Source organism: Lonchura striata, chromosome 28 (genome assembly GCF_050655825.1).
Source record: "Lonchura striata isolate lonStrDom1 chromosome 28, ASM5065582v1, whole genome shotgun sequence".
Taxonomy (NCBI): domain Eukaryota; kingdom Metazoa; phylum Chordata; class Aves; order Passeriformes; family Estrildidae; genus Lonchura; species Lonchura striata.
In genome coordinates, this window is record NC_140730.1 from 2,293,084 (window position 1) to 2,310,721 (window position 17,638).

Sequence of the window (17,638 nt, forward strand, 5' to 3'; positions counted from 1 at the left end):
GTGTGCTCTCTGTGTCTGGGGGGGCTCCGTGTACTCTCCGTGTCTGGGGGGCTCCGTGTGCTCTCCGTGTCTGGGGGGCTCCTGGCGACAACAGCCCCGGGGGGCTGCTCCCGGGGGTCCCCTCGTTCGTACGGCTGCAGGCGGGGGGGTCCCGCCGGCTCAGCCCCGCCGAGGTTCGGGCAGCGGCTGCCACGTTGGCGGGGGCGGCCCCCGCTTCGCTCCCCCGGGCTGGGGCAGGAGCCCGGCCCCGGCGGTTTCCATCGTGGGCCGGGCTTGGCTCAGCACAACTTTGACGATCCCTCCCCACCCCCCAATTCCCACCCCACCCTCCCCCGTCTCTGTGGTTGTGGCGCTGAGCTCTGCAGAGTGCAATTTCCTCACCCCACCCCCCCAAAGTGGTGGGGGACCCTCCCCCCCAAAGGGGCGGAGAGCAGCGAGTGCCAGCGGGGAGCTGTGGGTGCGAAGTGCCAGGTGGCAAAGTGCGGGTGTCCCAGCGCTGCGTGTGAGGGTGGGTGCGGGTCACACGTGTGCACCCACGGCTGCGTGTGTGTGTGTGCGTGTGAGGGGGGGCTTGTGCAGACCCTGCAGCCCTCCTTCCGTGCAGCCCGGGTTCAGCTGTGTGGGGAGGACAGATGTGGTGCTGCGGGCACCTATTGCACAGGGCTCTGCGTGGGTGGTTGCAGAAAGCTCTGGCATGCAGCAAGGGGCACAGCAGGGATCTGCAGCTGGGCAAAGTTTCCCAACGTGCTCTTCTTCCTCTCCAGGCTCGAGAGTGAGGAGCCACAGCCTCAGGTGCAGGAGAAATTGCTGCTGCAAGCCCACAGGTGAGCCCCAGCCCCACAGGTGGGCTCTAGCCCCTGGCCCGATGTATAAACGTGACAGGGCTGTGCTCCAGGTGAGCGTGGGGCTGAGCGTGGATCCTTGCACTGCTGCGCTCGTGTGTGCTTTGCACGGACGTGTTCTCCCGAATTTCTGCGTGTGGAAGACGTGGGCATTCAAGACCCCGGGTGCGTGCACACGTGTTGGTGCTTGTGCCCTCGGGTGCATCTCTGTGTGTGTGTTCACACCGATCCCACGGCCGGGGCGGGCGTGCGGGGCCCCCTACACGCGGGGGTCGCCCTCCCATGCAGCCGTGTGCGCGTCGCGGGCTCCGCACGCCGGCCGCGGGCGCCCGGCGCTGCCGGGATGACTCAGGGCTCGCAGAGGAAGCCGTGACTCAGTGCTGGATTCCTGCTGCTCCCCACCCCCCGGCCGCTCCGGCCACCGCGGCCACGTGGAACCCGCGGGACCCGCGGCCGATGGTACCGGGGGTCCCCGCGGGGCTGCTCGGGGCCGTGCTGGGTGCTCAGGTGCCTTGCCTGGGCTCTAGGATCGGAGGCTCCCTGGGAACCGGTGCCTTCGCTTCAGGATGAGGATGCCCCGGGCTCGGGGTGGCGCCGCGCACACGCCGGTTCCCGCCCCGGCTGGGGTGGGGCTGCGGGCCGGGCACGGTTCCCGGGTGACTCGGGCGGCTCCGGCGGTGCCGCCCTCGGGCAGCGGTGCCAGGCTCCTGCCCGGGGGGAGCTGCTCTCTGCCTGGGGAGCTAGGGCTGCTCCACCTGCCCTGGGCTTGCCGCGGATCTGGGCTGTGGCTGCAGCTCCACCTGCCCCTGGCACTCAGCCACGGCTGGCACCGGGCTCGCCAGCTGCTCTGGCTGTCAGCCCAGTGCTGGGCAAGGGTCTGGGGTGCCATAGTGTCGCGCAGGCAGGACTGTGGACCTGAGCAGGGACGGGTGGCTGCAGAGGGAGATGATCAGTGGTGCCATGTGATGCCCAGAGTGCTGTGCCAGGAGCCAGCAGTACCTCAGGCACTGCCCTGGGGGTCAGTGGCACTGTGCAATGCCCAGGGTGCTGGGCTGGTGGTACCCAAGGCTCAGTGCCATGGCACCGGCAGCCTCTGTGAGTCAGAGCAAGGTGCAGCAGCTGCTCCCTCCCCCCTTGCCCGTTCCCAGGCCCTGCTTACCAGATTCACTTTTGCAATGACTGGTGCAGCCACCCCAGCTCTGCCGAGCTCGCCGCGACCCACTCTGCCCACGCTACCTGTGGCCTTCTGCCCCCACATCACCGCCTGTGACCTGGCACGGTGCTGCTGCCGCCGCCTCGGCCAAACCCCCTTAACCTTGGCCCTCGCCAGCTCCCGCCCCGGGTGCTGCTGAGCTCTGCCCTCCTGAGCGAACCCCGTGTGTTCTTGAGGGGCTGGGGGCTGGTGGGTGACAGTGAGGGGGTCACGGCCAGCAGTGAGTCAGCCCAGGCAGGTGTGGACAGGGACTGGGATGGGGACGCCTTGATTGGGGACACCGTGATCGGGGAATGACTCATGTGTTAAACAAACAAACAGGCGAGTCCCTGTGAAGCTGTGCTGGCAGCTTCCTCCGTGCCCCAGCAGCAGGGAGCTGCTGGTGCACCCCAGTCACTGATCTCCCACAGTGGTCACGGCACCGGGAGCAGGCACGGAGCTGCTGCTGTGTGCTGTGTCACACACACGGGTGCACGGGACAGCCAGCAGGACACACCCGTGGGTCCCAAAAGCAGGGCAGGGGCTGATGGATACTGCTGATTCCGGGGATCTCCAAACACCTGCCTTTTGCCCTCGCTGCAAGAGCTGCAGTGGCCAGGGCGAGGCAGGCACCTGGGGATTTCCAAGGTCCAAGCTCACCTGGGCTGGGCCGGCAGCTGTAAAACCCAACCGTAGGCAACTGCCCAGCTCATGGCATGGCCAACCTGCCCGGGCATCCTGCAGCTCGGCCATGTGCCCACTGGGCTGAGAGTGAGCTCTGGAGTGGCAGCTGAGTGCCCAGCTCTGGCTTGTCCTGATCCTGCAGCCCTGACCTGGAGTTGCCATCACTGAGCCAGTTCTGTCTGTTCTCAGATGAAAAGTGCTTCCCCCAGGGCCTGCTGCAGCCAGGGCAGAGCCAGCGTGTGGCTGTGAGCGATGCTGTGCCCCAGCACAGTGTCCATCGTGTCCCAAATTCTCGGTGGTGCTGTGCCACCAGCAGCAGCACCGTGTGATCTGGGACCTTGTGCGTGCACGCACTCAGAACGTCAGGAACGTTTTGTGTTGAGGCTGCAAAAGGGTCAGTCGCTGACTGGATTTTTTTTCCACTCTTTCTGCTGTGGGTTTGGCCAGGTGCCCGGGGCGGGCGCAGGGGGTGGGTGTGAGCAGGCATGTGATGAGCCGGGTGTGACGGGGCTGGCGAGAGCTGTGAAAGTGCTGAGCTGGTGTGAACCTGCCATCCCATCCCCATCTCCTCCTCTCCAGCCCTTCCTGGAAGAGCTGCAGGGAAGGTCCTTGCTGTGTGGGGCAGCTGTGCCCATCCCCACGGCATCTGGGTGTCTCATATAGGAGGGAGAGCCTGTGAGGCTGAAGGCTGCAGGGCTGGGGCTCAGTGCAGGGTCCCTGGGTGCTCCTGCCTCGTTGGGTGGGGACAGGGTGAGGACCCCACACTGTCTGGGAACGTCGTTCTGGGAGCCCCTGAGCTGCTTCCTCTTCCCCGTGGCGGGTGTGTGGGGCTGGCAAGAGCGTGTCCTGCCTGGAGCCACACGCTGAGTCAGGGACAGAGCAGGAATAGAGTCGGGTGCCTGAGTCACGGCCCATGTGTGAAACCAGCAGCACTTCCCCAGGAAGGGGGAACCCCATAACCCTGACAACCCTGGTACGTGTTGGCCACTTCCCTGGGATCAGGGTTCTCCCCTCCTGGATCGGCCCTAGCCTCCTTTGGAGCTGAGAGCTGCTGGCTCTGTCCCTCGCTGCTGCCAGCAGCCACAAGGACGGGAGATCAGGCAGGGAATGGCTGCCTCACCTCAGACGGGGGGCACAGAGCTCCCCGCCAGCCCCAAGGCTTTGCCAAGGCGCTGGGAAAACCTTGGGGAAGGCGTGCAGGGAAGAGCCAGAGTACTCAGCCACCCTCATTCGCAGCTCCCCTTACACACGTGCGTGTGCACAGTGCACCCCCACACAAGCGTGTGCATCGCTCTGCAAGCGTGAGTGCCAGCCTGTCCCGCTCGCCAGCCCCCCCAGCCATCCGTCTGTCCGTCTGCGTCCCCTGCCAGCCCCCCCAGAACTCCCATCCCTCCCACCTCCCCCAGAGCGCTTCCGCGGTGTCTCCATTGATAAATCTGGAGCGTTGCCACGGCAACGCTGCAATGGGGCGCAGCGGCTGCATGGCTGCATGGCTGCCGAGGGGCCCAGGCCCACGGCGGGGTGCGGGTGAGAGGAGGGTCGGCTGGATCCTCGTGTCAGATTGCACACGTGTGACTGCCCAGGTGCGTGGATGCACGCGTGTGGGTGTGCACGCGTGCACACTGATGTGTGCTCTGCACGTGCAGGATTTGGGGGCTCGGGGACCCCACTCTGGGGCAGCACTGGTAGACGGAGCCCTTGGCACCGTTTGGTTCTTCCTGCAGCAGTGTCGGGAGGGAAACTGAGGCACTGGCAGCGTGGGATTCACCCTGTCACAGACTGTCACTTGGGACAGGGGGACCTCACAGTGCCACCAGCTCTGACCCTTCCCGCACAGTGCCGGGTCTGGCCAGCATCCTCACGCCCTGGCTGGGCTCTCACACGCGTGTGGGGCTCTGCGGTGGGATTGTGGGGTGCCGGGCGCCAGGATCAGCCCCGTTTGCAGCCAGGAGCTGGGGGGACACGGGCAGGGCACGGGGTGACACGGGGCGAGCGCAGCGCGGCCGTGGCACACGCGTGGGCGGCGCGGTGCCGGGGGGGCAGGATCGGTGCACGTAGCGTGGCTGCCCTCTGCTGCCACGGCCACGGCAGCGCTCAGCACCCCGGCACCCCTGGGACGCCGCCAGGGCAGGGAACCCCAGGGTGCTGAACAGTGGCAGCTCGCTCAGCCCACAGCAGGACCCGCCGGGCTGGGGTGAGGCACGGCCAGTGTGAGACAGCAGGGGATGAGATGCTCCGAGATGCTCTTAAAGCTGAAATCCCTCTCCACGCTGTGCCCAGCCCCAGCTGGGATGGGGTCATGCAGCAGCCAGGATGGAATGAAACTTTTTTTTGGGCTTCCACGGGGCAGGGGCTCAGCCTGGTGTCAGTTCTTGGTGGCTCCCGCTGCTCTCGGGGCATGGATCTTGCAGCTCCCTCCCATCCTCCATCCCGCTGCTTTGGGAAGCGGGTCACGTCCAGCTCCCGGCACGGCAGCGATGCCGGGGGAGCTCCGCTTTCCGGGGCAGCTCGGAGCCGCTTCCAGCGTTTTTGGGGATTGTTGGGAGGAGGATTTCCGGCGGGGCGAGTCTACGTGGCACTGCCACCCCGGGAATGTGGCAGCGGGGAGCTCAGCCCCCACTCCCCTTCAGCTCATGCCGGTGGGTGCCGGGGGGTCTTTGCTGCTGTGGCAGCATTGCCAAGCTCCCCCAGAAAGCTCCATGAGTCGCTGCCCTGTCTCGGGGCAGCTGTGCTGGGTGGCACCAGCCCGAGCAGTGCCAGGATCCGGCTTTTCCCTGTGGAACGCCCGGCTCCCAGGGCAGGCGTGGTGCTGCTGGAGGCAGAGACGCTGCCTCTACCTGCCTCCGTTCGGATCAGCGCGATGGGGGGAGAGCGGGGGAACTTTCCCGACTCGTTTCCCCACATTGAGGGGAATTAAAAAAAAAAAAGAAAAAAAAAAAGAAAAAAAAAAAAAGAGAGAGAGAAGGAGTCGCATGACTTGGAGCTTCCCGAGAGGCAGCGCGGGGAGAGAGCGACCCAGGCAGCCAAAAATCCGCTCGGCTGTCGTGGCTCGCTGCTGCTCTGCGGGGCCGGGAGAGGTTGGGTTACGGGAGGCGCGGAAAGGGGACGGTGCAGGATGAGCTCATGCGAGGGCGCGGGAACCTTCTGGGCAGGAAAAAAATGTTGATGCTGCAGTTCAGGGATTTCTGCAGTCGCGGCTGTTCCCGCAGATGCCGGCTCACTCCGCCGGGCCACCCCTCGTGCTGATGGGCAATGAAATGACTCAAAAAAAATACTCGGGGACGGCTGCTGTGCGCTCAAGGTGATTCACTGCCCTTGCAGGGAAGCAGCAGCACGCAGCGAGCCGCTGAGGAGCAGAGGGGGAACACGGGGGGCTTGGGAGGACATCGCGGTCCTGGGGAGCCCTGAGACCCTTGTGCCACCCTGCATGGTGTGACACCTCCGGTCCTACCGCGAATCACGGCAGCAAAGTGCAGTGTGAGACATGCCTGAGGGGTCTGGAAGAGTTCCAGTTTCCCTCAACACCTGAGCTGGCCCCCCTCGGCGTGTACTTTACCTCTTGCTGGGGAGGGATACGATGTTCCCAATTCTTGGCAGCTTTTCCCCTGCGGACTGTGATAAACCCTTCCCACCCCTCTGTCCTGCAAGGTCGCCTGGTGTCAGGCGGTCAGAGGCTGTTTGTCCTGTCCTTGGGGGCAGCATCTCCTGCCCTTAAGAACTCAGCGCTGCAAATGCTCTTAGGTGATGATTAATGAGCGCTTATATAACTGAACCGAGTCCTTAATGCAGACAGGAGGGCGACAGGAGGGAAGGTGGGAGCAATAAACCACACGTCGCTGCTGCTGCTGCTTTCCCACACCAGGGAAGCTGCGTTCTGTGCAGGGGGACCCTGGCAGATGTGGGGGAGAGGCCACCCACGGGGAAGCAGCTTGGGCAGCCCCCATCTGGGTTTCCCCAGGCAGTGCTGCATCCTTTGGGAGCAAGCGGCTGGTGGTGCTGCCCTGAACCACGTTGCCCTTGGCACGGTCGGGCTCTCTGGCGTGGCAGAGCTGGGAGGTGAAGGGTTTATGCTGGAAAAGCATTCATGTATCACGGTGAGTGGAATGTTGTGCTGGCGAGCTGGGAGTGCTGGAGGAAATGGGCAAAAATCCCACAGTAACACCTTAGTGTGACCCGTGAGGGGTGATGAGGCTGCTGCTGGAGATGCTGGGTGCAGTGGTTTCTAAATTTGGCTGTGTTTGGGCAGGTAGGGATGGTCTGACACACAAGATTTGGTTTTCCATCGTGTAGCTGGGAAGCACCAGCCCTGATAAAGCTGCTGCTCAGTGCCAAGGCAGTTACATGGTTTCCATGGTTACCACATGCTTATTTTTCACCATCTTCCTCACCTCAGCCGGGGTGCACCGGCATTCCCAACCCTGAATCCCCCCTGACCTCAATCGGGGTGCACTGGCATTCCCAGCTCCCAATTCCCCTGGGCTCCAGCTGGGTGCACCAGTATCTCCGATTCCGAATCCCACCTGGACCTCAGCTCATTTCCTAACGCTGCAGTTTGGATATTCCGCCGCTGTGACCCCCATCACCTCAGGGCACCTTGTGCCAGCCCTGATCTCGTGCACCTTTTTCTTGTGGATCCCATCCCCGTTGCTCCCGGCGGATCCGATCATTCTGCTCTTTGTGGATCCAATCCCCCCGCTCCCTGTGGATCCCATCCTTCTGTTCTCTGCGGATCTGATCCCGGCGGATGCCGTGCCCCGCTCCCCGTGGCTTTGTCCTGCAGCCCGGTAAATCCCGGTCACGGGAAGCGCAGCGGCCGCGCTCCTCGCCATGGTAACGGGGATTGCGTCAGGGCTTTTCTTTCCAACTGCAAAGCTGGATGAGCAGCTCCCTCGGGGCCAGGAGGAAGGGAGAAGGGAATATTCTTTTCCCTGGGGCGTTTTGGGACTGCCAGTTCCCTAATCCAGCCCTGGTTTGGTGTTTGCTCGCGGCTCCAAGGCTGCCAAGGGCCAGACACGGTGGGAACAGCGAGGGCTCCCATGCCAGGCACACCGAGGGGTCCCGTGCTGGGACACTGATGGGTGCTGTGCTGGGGACACTGATGGGTGCTGTGCTGGGGACACTGATGGGTGCTGTGCTGGGGACACTGAGGGGTGCTGAGCTGGGGACACTGATGGGTGCTGAGCTGGGGACACTGATGGGTGCTGAGCTGGGACACTGATGGGTGCTGTGCTGGGACACCGAGGGGTCCTGTGCTGGGGACACTGATGGGTGCTGTGCTGGGACACTGATGGGTGCTGTGCTGGGACACTGAGGGGTGCTGTGCTGGGACACTGATGGGTGCTGTGCTGGGACACTGATGGGTGCTGAGCTGGGGACACTGATGGGTGCTGTGCTGGGGACACTGATGGGTGCTGAGCTGGGGACACTGATGGGTGCTGTGCTGGGACACTGAGGGGTGCTGTGCTGGGACACTGATGGGTGCTGTGCTGGGACACCGATGGGTGCTGAGCTGGGGACACTGATGGGTGCTGAGCTGGGGACACTGATGGGTGCTGTGCTGGGACACTGATGGGTGCTGTGCTGGGGACACTGATGGGTGCTGAGCTGGGACACCGATGGGTGCTGTGCTGGGACACCGAGGGGTCCTGTGCTGGGGTCCCTGAGGCCTGGGAAGACTCTGTGCTTCCCCTGTGGCATCTCCCTGCTCCTGGTATAAGATGATCTTGCAGGGAAAACCAGGAAGGAGCCAGAGGCTTGGTGTTGGCTGGGGTGGAGGCGCAGGGATGACATCTTCATTCCGGCCTCACATTCCCTCCTTTCCTGCAATCCCAGCAGAAACAAAGGCAGAGGAGGCGGCTCCTGCGCCCTGCAGGATGTGCTGGGGCGTGCGGAGCTCCCCCACCGCTGTGCCTGGAGCAGGGAGGATGGTCCCGGGGGCTTTGCCGAGGCTCAGGAGCACGAACACGGTGCCAGAACCCGGAGCGGGCGGGGGAAGGGGGCTGCCTGGAGGGCTTTGTTCCCTCCCAGCCCCGGGTAAAGCACAGCAGCACCAGAGGATGAGATGTGGCACCACTGCCCCGTCCTCCCCTTTCCACCGCTCCTGTTCCCAGCCCTGGCCCGCGGCGGCAGCACCGGAGGAGCTGCTCCGGGATTTGGGAACCTCATCAGAGCAGCGCCCGGGGCGGGGGCTGCCCTTGGCTCCCCAAAAGGTGCCAGGGCTGCCAAGCAGGTTTGGGCTCAGCTGCTGCACGGCTCTGGGCAACTCCAGGGACTGGGAAAGAGCCCTACAAACAGCCCAGCAAGGTGGGGACCCCCAGAGAAAGCCCGCGGTGCTGTGGATGGAGCGTGGGATGTGAGAGAGGCTCATGTTGATGTGGGAATGGCACGGGGTGAAGGTGGGAGGGCAGCACAGCTCCTCCTGTCACGGTTCCCCCGTGGCATTTCCGTGTGGTGCTATCCCTGCTGTGCTGCTGGACAGGCAGAACTTCTAGGAAATCAGATTTGCATTAACAGGATGTTCGGTCCTACAACCTCTGCCCTCGGAAGGTTTAAAAAATAGGTGATAAAAACATCAGTCGTGTGTGTGGGGGGATTGCTTGAATCAGCTCCAGGTGATCCCTGAGGTCCCTCCAGCCTCTGGTGATTCACAATTTCCCGTGGCTGCACCTGTACACACAAACAGCTCTGCTTCAGAGCGGATATTTGCACTTCCTAAGGAAGTGCTGGCACTTTTGTCAAATGGGGTCACTACGGCCACAGCCCTTCTCACAGCCAGATCCAGGTGGCCAAAATTAGGGCTCAGCCAGGGAAAACAGCCATGGGTGCTCAGGTCTGGAACTCACACAGGAGTGAACTCTGCATCTCCTACGTGGTGTTGCCTGCTTGGGGCCCCTGGGCAGGGCCCTTCTGCTGCAGGAGGTTTGCTCTAAGGATGTGAATCCCGGGCTGTTTCAGTGCTTAATTAACTGCCCCAATGGCTGGTGCAATCTGCCGGGTGAGCTGCCTGCCTGGCTGCTCCCAGCGCTGCTCCCAGCCAGAGCCCAGCCTGTGGGACGTGCAGTGATGTCCCTGGTGACGTGGGGCAGCTGTGGCCCCTGTGTGCAGCCTGATCATGGAATATCCAGGAGGATTGTCAAATCCACAGCTGATGCCATGTCTGATGCCATGTCTGATGCCCCGAGTCAGGGCACTGGAGCACTGAACCCTCCCTGCAGCAGCAGCACTGGGGCCAGAGCACACCGTGTCTATTTGGCCCAGCTCTCTCCTTGTGTCACTGGTGACTCTCACTGTCAAAGCAAAGGCATCAACACGCCCCAGGGAGACAGAAATCAAACTTTTGGGACACAACCAAGCAGGGCTGTGCTCACCATTCCCTGTCACAGGAGCTCCTCTGCTGCCAGCAGCCCTTGATCCTGCTGGGACTCAAATTCCCCCAAAGCAGCAAAGGTTCTCACTGCTATTTTCACAACACCCGACCTGCCTGGTTTTGTGTGGAGTCAAATCCCAGTGAATCCCGGTGTTTGTCCCTCAAGGTTTGCAGCGGGGTTAGTGTTGGCTGTCCAGCATCTCAGGCTGGAAAATGGCTCTCTGCATCAAGGTCACTTTATCCACCCTCATCACAGACCAGAAATGCTCATGTTAATGGGTCTCTAATTTAATCAAAATGCTGTGCCTGTGATTGCAGGGCTGGGATCTTTTCCTCTCTTGAAGGGCAAAAATCAATTTGCAGTAACAGCAGATGCGTCTGCTCCCTTCTCCAGGCCTAGGAAAGTGAGTACATTTTTTCATCGTATGAAAATAATAATATTGGCCAGGTGTGTCATCAATATTGGGATCTTTTATGTGCTTTTGAACACTTTGGTGGCAGCATTCTGTCCCTGTGGCCCCGTGAGCTCAGAAAATCCACAGCTGCTGTGGTGCCCCTGGGTTTTGTAATTGCTGTATTACCTATGTGCAAACTGCCCTTTTCCTGCAGATCCCAAAGGGATCCCAACAAATCAGAGAGGAAAAGCCTAATTTCCATGTTCTGGGACGCAGGGAATGGGTGATCGGTGCTCGACAGAGCAATCACAGGCAGGTTTTTTTGCATTTCCCTGTGGTTTGGAAATCGGTCACCAAGTAGTTGTGATTTTTGTACTCCAGTGATTTTCTTCTGTGCGGCCTGGCTCTGACTGGTAATACTGGGAGGGAAGGACGGAAGGGAAGGGAAGGGAAGGGAAGGGAAGGGAAGGGAAGGGAAGGGAAGGGAAGGGAAGGGGAAAAGGGAAGGAGCGGCAAACTCCGGCTGCAAACTGCACTATGAATTACAAGGAGTTCCTGGAGGCAGAGCAAACGTGTCTGGCGGTGCCTGGGAGAGGGGACACACACACAGTGACCCTGCTGTGTCCAGTGCTGTCCTTGGGCGCGGGGCACACACGGGGACAGCACAGCCCCGTCCTCGCCGCGTTTCCTTCCCGTTTCCTCACGCTGCTCTTCCCTCCCCTGCATCTCCCCCTCTCCATTTCTTCACGTGCGTCTCTTCCTCTCCAATGTTTCCTAACACTTTTCTACGTGAGATTGTAATGTATGGCACACTGAACGTTTTTATTTTGAGGACTTTCAAAGCTGTGTCGCCTCTCGGTAAGACACGTCTTTGGCTTTGCCAATTTTCTCTTTCAATACAAAGTTTTTCCTGCTGAAGGCATTCTCACTTTTCTCAGACCTCAGGATGGGCTTTTAAAGTTTTCAATTTTTGGGGAAACAGGTTGAGAGCAAAGTTTTGTGTTTTTTTGTTTGTTTTTTTTTTTAAGAAAACTTTGTTGCTTTGACTACTTCTATCATCTAGGGCAACACTGCAAAGAGGGAGCTGAAGGGATCATTCCCCCACGGGACAGAGAGGAAGGCGGACGGTTCTGGGGCACAAAACGGGCTCCCTCAGCGGGGCGGTGACCGACGGGGCGGCGGCGGGAGGAGCCGCCGGAGCCCGGCCGGGGGCAGCGCCGGGCGCCCAAGATGGCGGCGGCCCCTGAGGCGGCCCCTTTGTCTGCGGCCGCCGCCGCAGTGCGAGAGGGCGCGAAACTGGGCCAGCCTGGCCACGCCCCCTCCGCCAGCCTGGCCCGCCCTCCCGGCCAATCAGCGCCCTCCACTTCCTCCCCTCTCACAGGGGCGCTCCCGCCCGCCTCCGCGCGCGCAGCCAATGGGCGCCGCCTGCCGCGCCCCCGCCCCCCCGCATGGGTGGAAGGGGCGGGGCCGCGGCGTGGTTTTGTTTGCTTCGCCCCCGTCGCGGTTCATTAATATTAATGAAATCCCGCCCAATCAGGTGGTGAAGCGGCGGCGGCGCTTTGGTGACGCGAAGCCCCTCCTTGCAGCGGTGTTCATCTGCATATTCATAAGATAGGCGGGATGAGGCGCGGGCGTTTATAAGGCGCCGCCCCGCCAGGCTCGCCGTACATTTCGCTGAAGCTTTGAAGTGTTGTGGGAACCTCGCGCCGCCCGGGTATCGGTGAGCGCAGTCGCGCGGGGCGTCCGCGACCGCACCGGGCGGGGTGGTCCGCGGTGAACGGAGCCGTGTCCTAGGGGCAGAGCTCGGGGTCCCGCAGGAGGCTGGGCCGCGGCTCCCGACCCGCCGATCGGTGCCCTCGGCGGGCACAGGGGGCGCGGCGGAGCGGGCCGGTGTGGGCCGCGAGGGGGAAGGGGCCGCGGCGGGGGGAAAGGCGTGCGCGGAAACAAAATGGCGACGGGCCTCGGCCGTGCAAAATGGCGGGCGGGAGGGAGGGGGCGGCGGGCGCCGCTGCGCCGGGGAGGCCGGTAGGGGGCGCGGCGCGGCGCGCATGCGCGCTGGGCACGGAGGGGCCGGCAGCGGGGGTCCCACCGGGGCTCGGCGGGACCCGACCCGGCCGCCGGTTCCGCCGGGGCCCGGCCCCGGTGATGCTCCTGCCGCTGAGCCCTCGCTCCCGCCCGCCCTGAGGGAGACCCGTTCTGAGGCTGGGAGACCACATAAGGTGTGGCCTCAGGGGCGCATAAGTGGTCCGGGAGTTTGAGGTTACATCGGTGGCGTTATAGGTAGTGTTAAAAGGATTTAATGTTTGTGGCCTGGCGGGGATTATGTGGGTTTTTTGAGTTGCTGACTCGGTTCTGTTGGTTTGGCAGGTCAGAATGGCATCAGATGAGGGAAAGCTCTTTGTCGGCGGGCTGAGTTTCGACACCAATGAGCAGTCATTGGAGCAAGTCTTCTCTAAATACGGACAGATTTCTGAAGGTGAGACTGCAGAGCCACGATGACATAGTTTCCCTTAGTCTGTTAAATTTCCCTGGTGCTGATGGGTTTTTGTTTCCTGTATGTCCTTTTCATAGTCGTGGTGGTGAAAGACAGAGAGACTCAGAGATCCAGAGGTTTTGGATTTGTTACTTTTGAAAATATCGATGATGCGAAAGATGCAATGATGGCCATGAATGGAAAGGTGAGGAGGTTTCGGAGTTGATTCTTCATTTCCCATAATGGAGGAGACTCAGAGGTGTGCTGCTGTTCAGGCTGTGTGGAAAACCAGATAAATGCCAGTGTCTTAAATGAGCTGATATGGATGTAAAAAATCTGGCTATATAGATTAATACATAGAACCTATATGTATATATATACATACTAGGAATACAAATTGATGAAGTTCCATTATGGAACCTGGATGACTGAGATACGACTTTATAGGTATTCCCGTAAATGCAATTAATATATCAGGTTTTTTGCCTACTTGGTTTAATTGTGGCATGAAATAGATGGTTATTTCTTGAGCAGCGAGTCCTGGCACTGCTCAGCCAACTGTGAAGGCGTGCAACTCCTTCTACATGTGCTTGCTATTTAAATGTTTCAGTTTGGCTAACTGTGGTTGTGTTTTAGTCTGTAGATGGGCGTCAGATCCGAGTCGACCAGGCTGGAAAATCATCTGAGAACAGATCCCGTGGCTACAGAGGGGGGTCCTCGGGGGGCCGGGGCTTCTTCCGCGGGGGCCGAGGCCGGGGCCGTGGCTTCTCCAGAGGTGAGTGCATGGGGGTCAGTCATAATGTCTGGATGGGGGAATGTGTCTTGTCAGAATGGTTAAAAAAAACGCGTTTCCATGTATTTCCAAGGAGGTGGAGACAGAGGCTATGGCGGCAGCAGATTCGACTCCAGAAGTGGAGGCTATAACGGCTCCAGAGACTACTATAACAGCAGGTAAGGGCTCTGCCAGCACCAGGGCTCGTGGGCAAGCTGTGGTGGAATTCAACCCAGCAGAGAAGGAGTTGAGCAGCTGTAAATGAGGTGCTGTTTGTCCCGCAGGAGTCAAGGTGGCTATGGAGACAGGAACTCAGGAGGGTCCTACAGAGACAGCTACGACAGTTACGGTAAGTCCTGCTTCGAGCGGGAGCGCTGAGTCCGTGTGCTGTAGGAGCTCTGAACCTGCTGAGCCTGAAGCCTGGAGCTGGGGCAGGCTCAGGCTGTGGACGTGGTGGTGCCGGGAGATTCTAATTTAATGCATGTGCAGGAGTTGCTCGGATCTAAGGCAAAGCAAGTGTTTAAAAAAAAAAAAAAAATAAGGTGTTCCTGGAGCCCAAACTCGGCTGCCCTAACGCACTGACCCGCGGGTGGGGGATCTCAGTAGCCAAGTAGCCGTAGCCTCGGAATATTGCAAAGGGAGTAAAATGCTGGAACTTGTCTTTGCTTCAGTGCCTTTACAATTGTGCCTGCTTCTTGTCCTCAGCTACACACAACGAGTAAAAATCCTTCCTGACTCAAGATCGTCCTTCCAATGGCTGTATTTATAAAGATTTTTGGAGCTTCGCTGAAATGGTTATTGTGTAGTACATCTACTTGTATTTTCACTTTTGTAGTATTATCAGTTCTGATCTTGTCATACACAGCCTGGCAGCTTCTGAAACGAGACTGTCTGATTAGACTGTCTCAGAGAAAGCTCTGCTTTCAAGTGGTTTTAATCTTCTTTGAAAGCACTTCAGATTTTATTTTATTCTCCATGAATGAGCCAAGGTGTTCGTTTTTGGTTGTTTTTTTTTTTTTCTAAGTTGGGGCCCCAATTCAGTTTCTTTTGAGCTAGCAAGGATCTTGTACCAATGTTCACTGGAAGCTGAACAAGCTGTGGACTTTTTATTCTCTTTTTTTTTTTTTTTTTTTTTTAAGTGCATTACCCTTGTCTTTTGTAACATTCCTTTAGTGTAGCAAGGTAGGAATGCAGCTTGGGTTCCGTTGGAAGGCAAACCACCTTGATATATCTAAAGAGAAACGTGCTTGTATGTTCCACTCGCATAACGGTATTTTTACTGTTGTAATGATGTAAATGACCCAGAACTAGACTTGCAAACTTACCATAAAGAGGTTCTTGAAAATGTTTATTTATATTGTCCTTTTTTACTGGAAGAAATATGCATATTCCATTGCTGTTGTATTTGAAGTGGTAAAGGATTCCTGTATACAGTTTTCTTTGGCTTTACGAAGCCTATTAAAGGACCGTCTGAAATGAACTCTGCTCCTGACATTTACATTTCATTGCACAACACAACCCTTGGAGATGAAGAACAGTCACGGGAGCGAGAGGAGGAGATTAGGGACAGTGGCAGAGCTGGCCGGACGATTGCCCGGGCGCTGGAATTTAAATCCTAAAATCGGTCTTGACATCTGAATTGGCCAAGAAATTTCACATAAAGTAGTCAAAACTTGTCTGTAGAGGCTGGAAGTACAAACCTGAGGGTGTGCTAGGAGCGAAGTGAAGTTGGAATGTTAGGAAGGATAATGGATGTTTGCTCCAAAGCTGCTGTAGCCTACACTGGGAAGCTGTAGAGAAGAGCCAAGTGCTGTAGTCCCTGGGCTGTTCCCTGCGTGCCGAGCGCGTGTGTGATGTAGGGGAATGCCGGGCTTAGCTTAGCTGTGTCATTGCTTACAAGTTCTAAGAATTCTTTGCTAGCAAATGGAAACTGCAGTGTCCTTGGAGAAAAGAAGTGTTGTGCCTCCAACAGAAACCTCTGAGACGAGAGCTGCTCTCTTGGCTAGTTCATATGTGGAAATAGTCCTGTAATTCGAGGTAACTCCTTTTGCTCATGTCCGCATCCTTCCTCTTGTTGAGAGCTCATTTGAAAGTCTAATGTACCTGTGAAATATTCCTTTTGACAATTTTGGTCAGCTACTGGAAAAACGTTTAACCCATGCCGTATGCAACCTTTGGCTTGTGGCACACCTTGAGTTCCACAGATCAGAGTTGGGCATGCAGCCGTGTCTTGCTGTAGGTACGGAAGCAAGATTGGAACGAACTCCCTGACTCGATATGTGTTCATCTATTGAGACTCTTCTAGACTTCATTAAGTTGCTCACTTTAATTGTAGCTTTCTTTGCCATCCTACTTGTTGCCATTAACTTTTTCCCATGGCCCACACTTCCTAAGCAGCCATGTCCAAGTGTTAACTCTCTGCTTAGGGGATCCAATCCATGGGCTGGCTGAGCACGGGCAGCAGCCGGCCCGGAACAGTTTTCCCAGACTGTGCTTTGTGGTGTGATGGGTTCAGCGATGGCTTGTGAGACCCTCGTGCGCTGTGAGCTGTGTGGGGAGGTTGGGGGCGAGAGCAGCCTCTGCCCTGGGCCTTTGTTAATGCCTCTCTGCTTTAGCAGGCTGAAGGGACCCGGCACACACCTCGGAGGCCCAGCGGATCCTGAGCGACCAGAGCTGCGTTCCAGGGATGCTGCAGCAAGTTTGCCAGCCAGGTAATGTCCCTTTCATGGTTTTTTTGTTTTTCTTTGTTTTTCCTTTGGCTGTGTCCCTGTTCTGTAGCCCTGAGCTCTTAAGTGGTGCAGTAACCCCGTTCCTTTCCTGTATCTTTATCCATCTTCCAATTCTCTTGTCTCCATTTCGTTTCAGCACTGAGACATGTCAGAGAAGGCAGAAGGACAGACACTGGAGTGGAGACATGAAGAGCACAGAGCAGTGGTGTTGCTCATTTTTACATGAACCAAATCAATCAAGACAGAATAAAACACTGAAATGTGGAAAAAACCAAAATTCTGTGGTACTTTTTGTGGGAAACAGAATGTTTTTGGCAAAAGTATTTGGTGCACAGCCCAGTTCAGAGCACAGAGCAAAACCATCACTCTGGTGCTCGGAGGTGGACACACTCTGCTCCAAGCAGATTGATGTGTGATCCTCGTGGAAAATGAGGTCTTGTTGCAGGTAAAATCCCAAAAATGTGGCAGCTTGGTAATGAGGATTAATAAAATGTTGGGAGAGGCTGACAAGCTGAATGTGTTTCTGGCAGGAGATTGCAGGGTGAGAACAGTGAGTTTTTGATGATCTCAGCTGCTCCTGCCCTTCTGTTTCGTGTTAGAGAAGAGTTGATTGCTTCATCCTGCCCTTTTCTCCCCATTTTTTGAAACGGATAAACTCAAAATTTGGTGATGGGCTCATTCAGGAGCCCTGAGACCTTGCTGCCCAATCCCACTGATAAGAGTCTCCAGACATTCCTGCCTGCAGGAGGGGATTATTGAGCTCACTTCACAAAACCTACTTTTCCTCCTTTAACCTTTTTCAAATTATCTAAGAAAGCAGCATTTAAAAAAAGCAATCAGCCATGACACACTTCTGGGGGTTGTATTGAGCAATTCACCAGTGAGGATTTTTGCATGTTAATGCAGGAGGATATGAAATACAATGAATTGTGAGGAGTGTGTGAAGTCTTTGCTGATAAAAATGCAGTCAGGTGAGGCTTAAATTAATTCAGGCTGAAAATACTTACAAATAATGCTTTGTAAGACCTTCCTAAATAGGATGCTTCGATGCAGGCAGAAATAATGAACGGGTGCAAAAATAGCCTGGTTGAAGGTGCTGTTATTTTTGGCACTGCTAATTATGGCATTGCGTTAATGATGTATTGTTGGGATGGGTGAGGGAATCGCTGGAGCAAGGGGCTGGAT

The 17,638-nt window shown here is 57.9% G+C and overlaps 1 protein-coding gene across 14 annotated transcripts; it reads left to right on the plus strand.

Annotated features, from left to right (window-relative positions):
* Positions 1-419: 419 nt before the first annotated feature.
* Positions 420-16,730, plus strand: CIRBP (cold inducible RNA binding protein). Of its 14 annotated transcripts, none has more exons than XR_014950254.1 (9): positions 431-508; positions 765-824; positions 12,847-12,955; positions 13,051-13,157; positions 13,589-13,727; positions 13,819-13,903; positions 14,009-14,073; positions 16,340-16,435; positions 16,590-16,730. XR_014950254.1 is itself a non-coding variant. In XM_085562234.1 (8 exons), the coding sequence occupies exons 3-8, from the start codon at positions 12,853-12,855 to the stop codon at positions 14,444-14,446; spliced, it is 516 nt and encodes a 171-aa protein (XP_085418360.1). In that variant the 5' UTR covers positions 470-508; positions 765-824; positions 12,847-12,852; the 3' UTR covers positions 14,447-15,204. The 14 variants fall into 14 exon arrangements, 8 of the variants coding, with proteins under 8 accessions (XP_085418356.1, XP_085418360.1, XP_085418361.1 ...); XR_014950256.1 differs by having other exon boundaries at positions 441-508; positions 16,343-16,435; XM_085562234.1 differs by lacking the exons at positions 16,340-16,435; positions 16,590-16,730 and adding an exon at positions 14,430-15,204 and having other exon boundaries at positions 470-508.
* Positions 16,731-17,638: the final 908 nt, after the last annotated feature.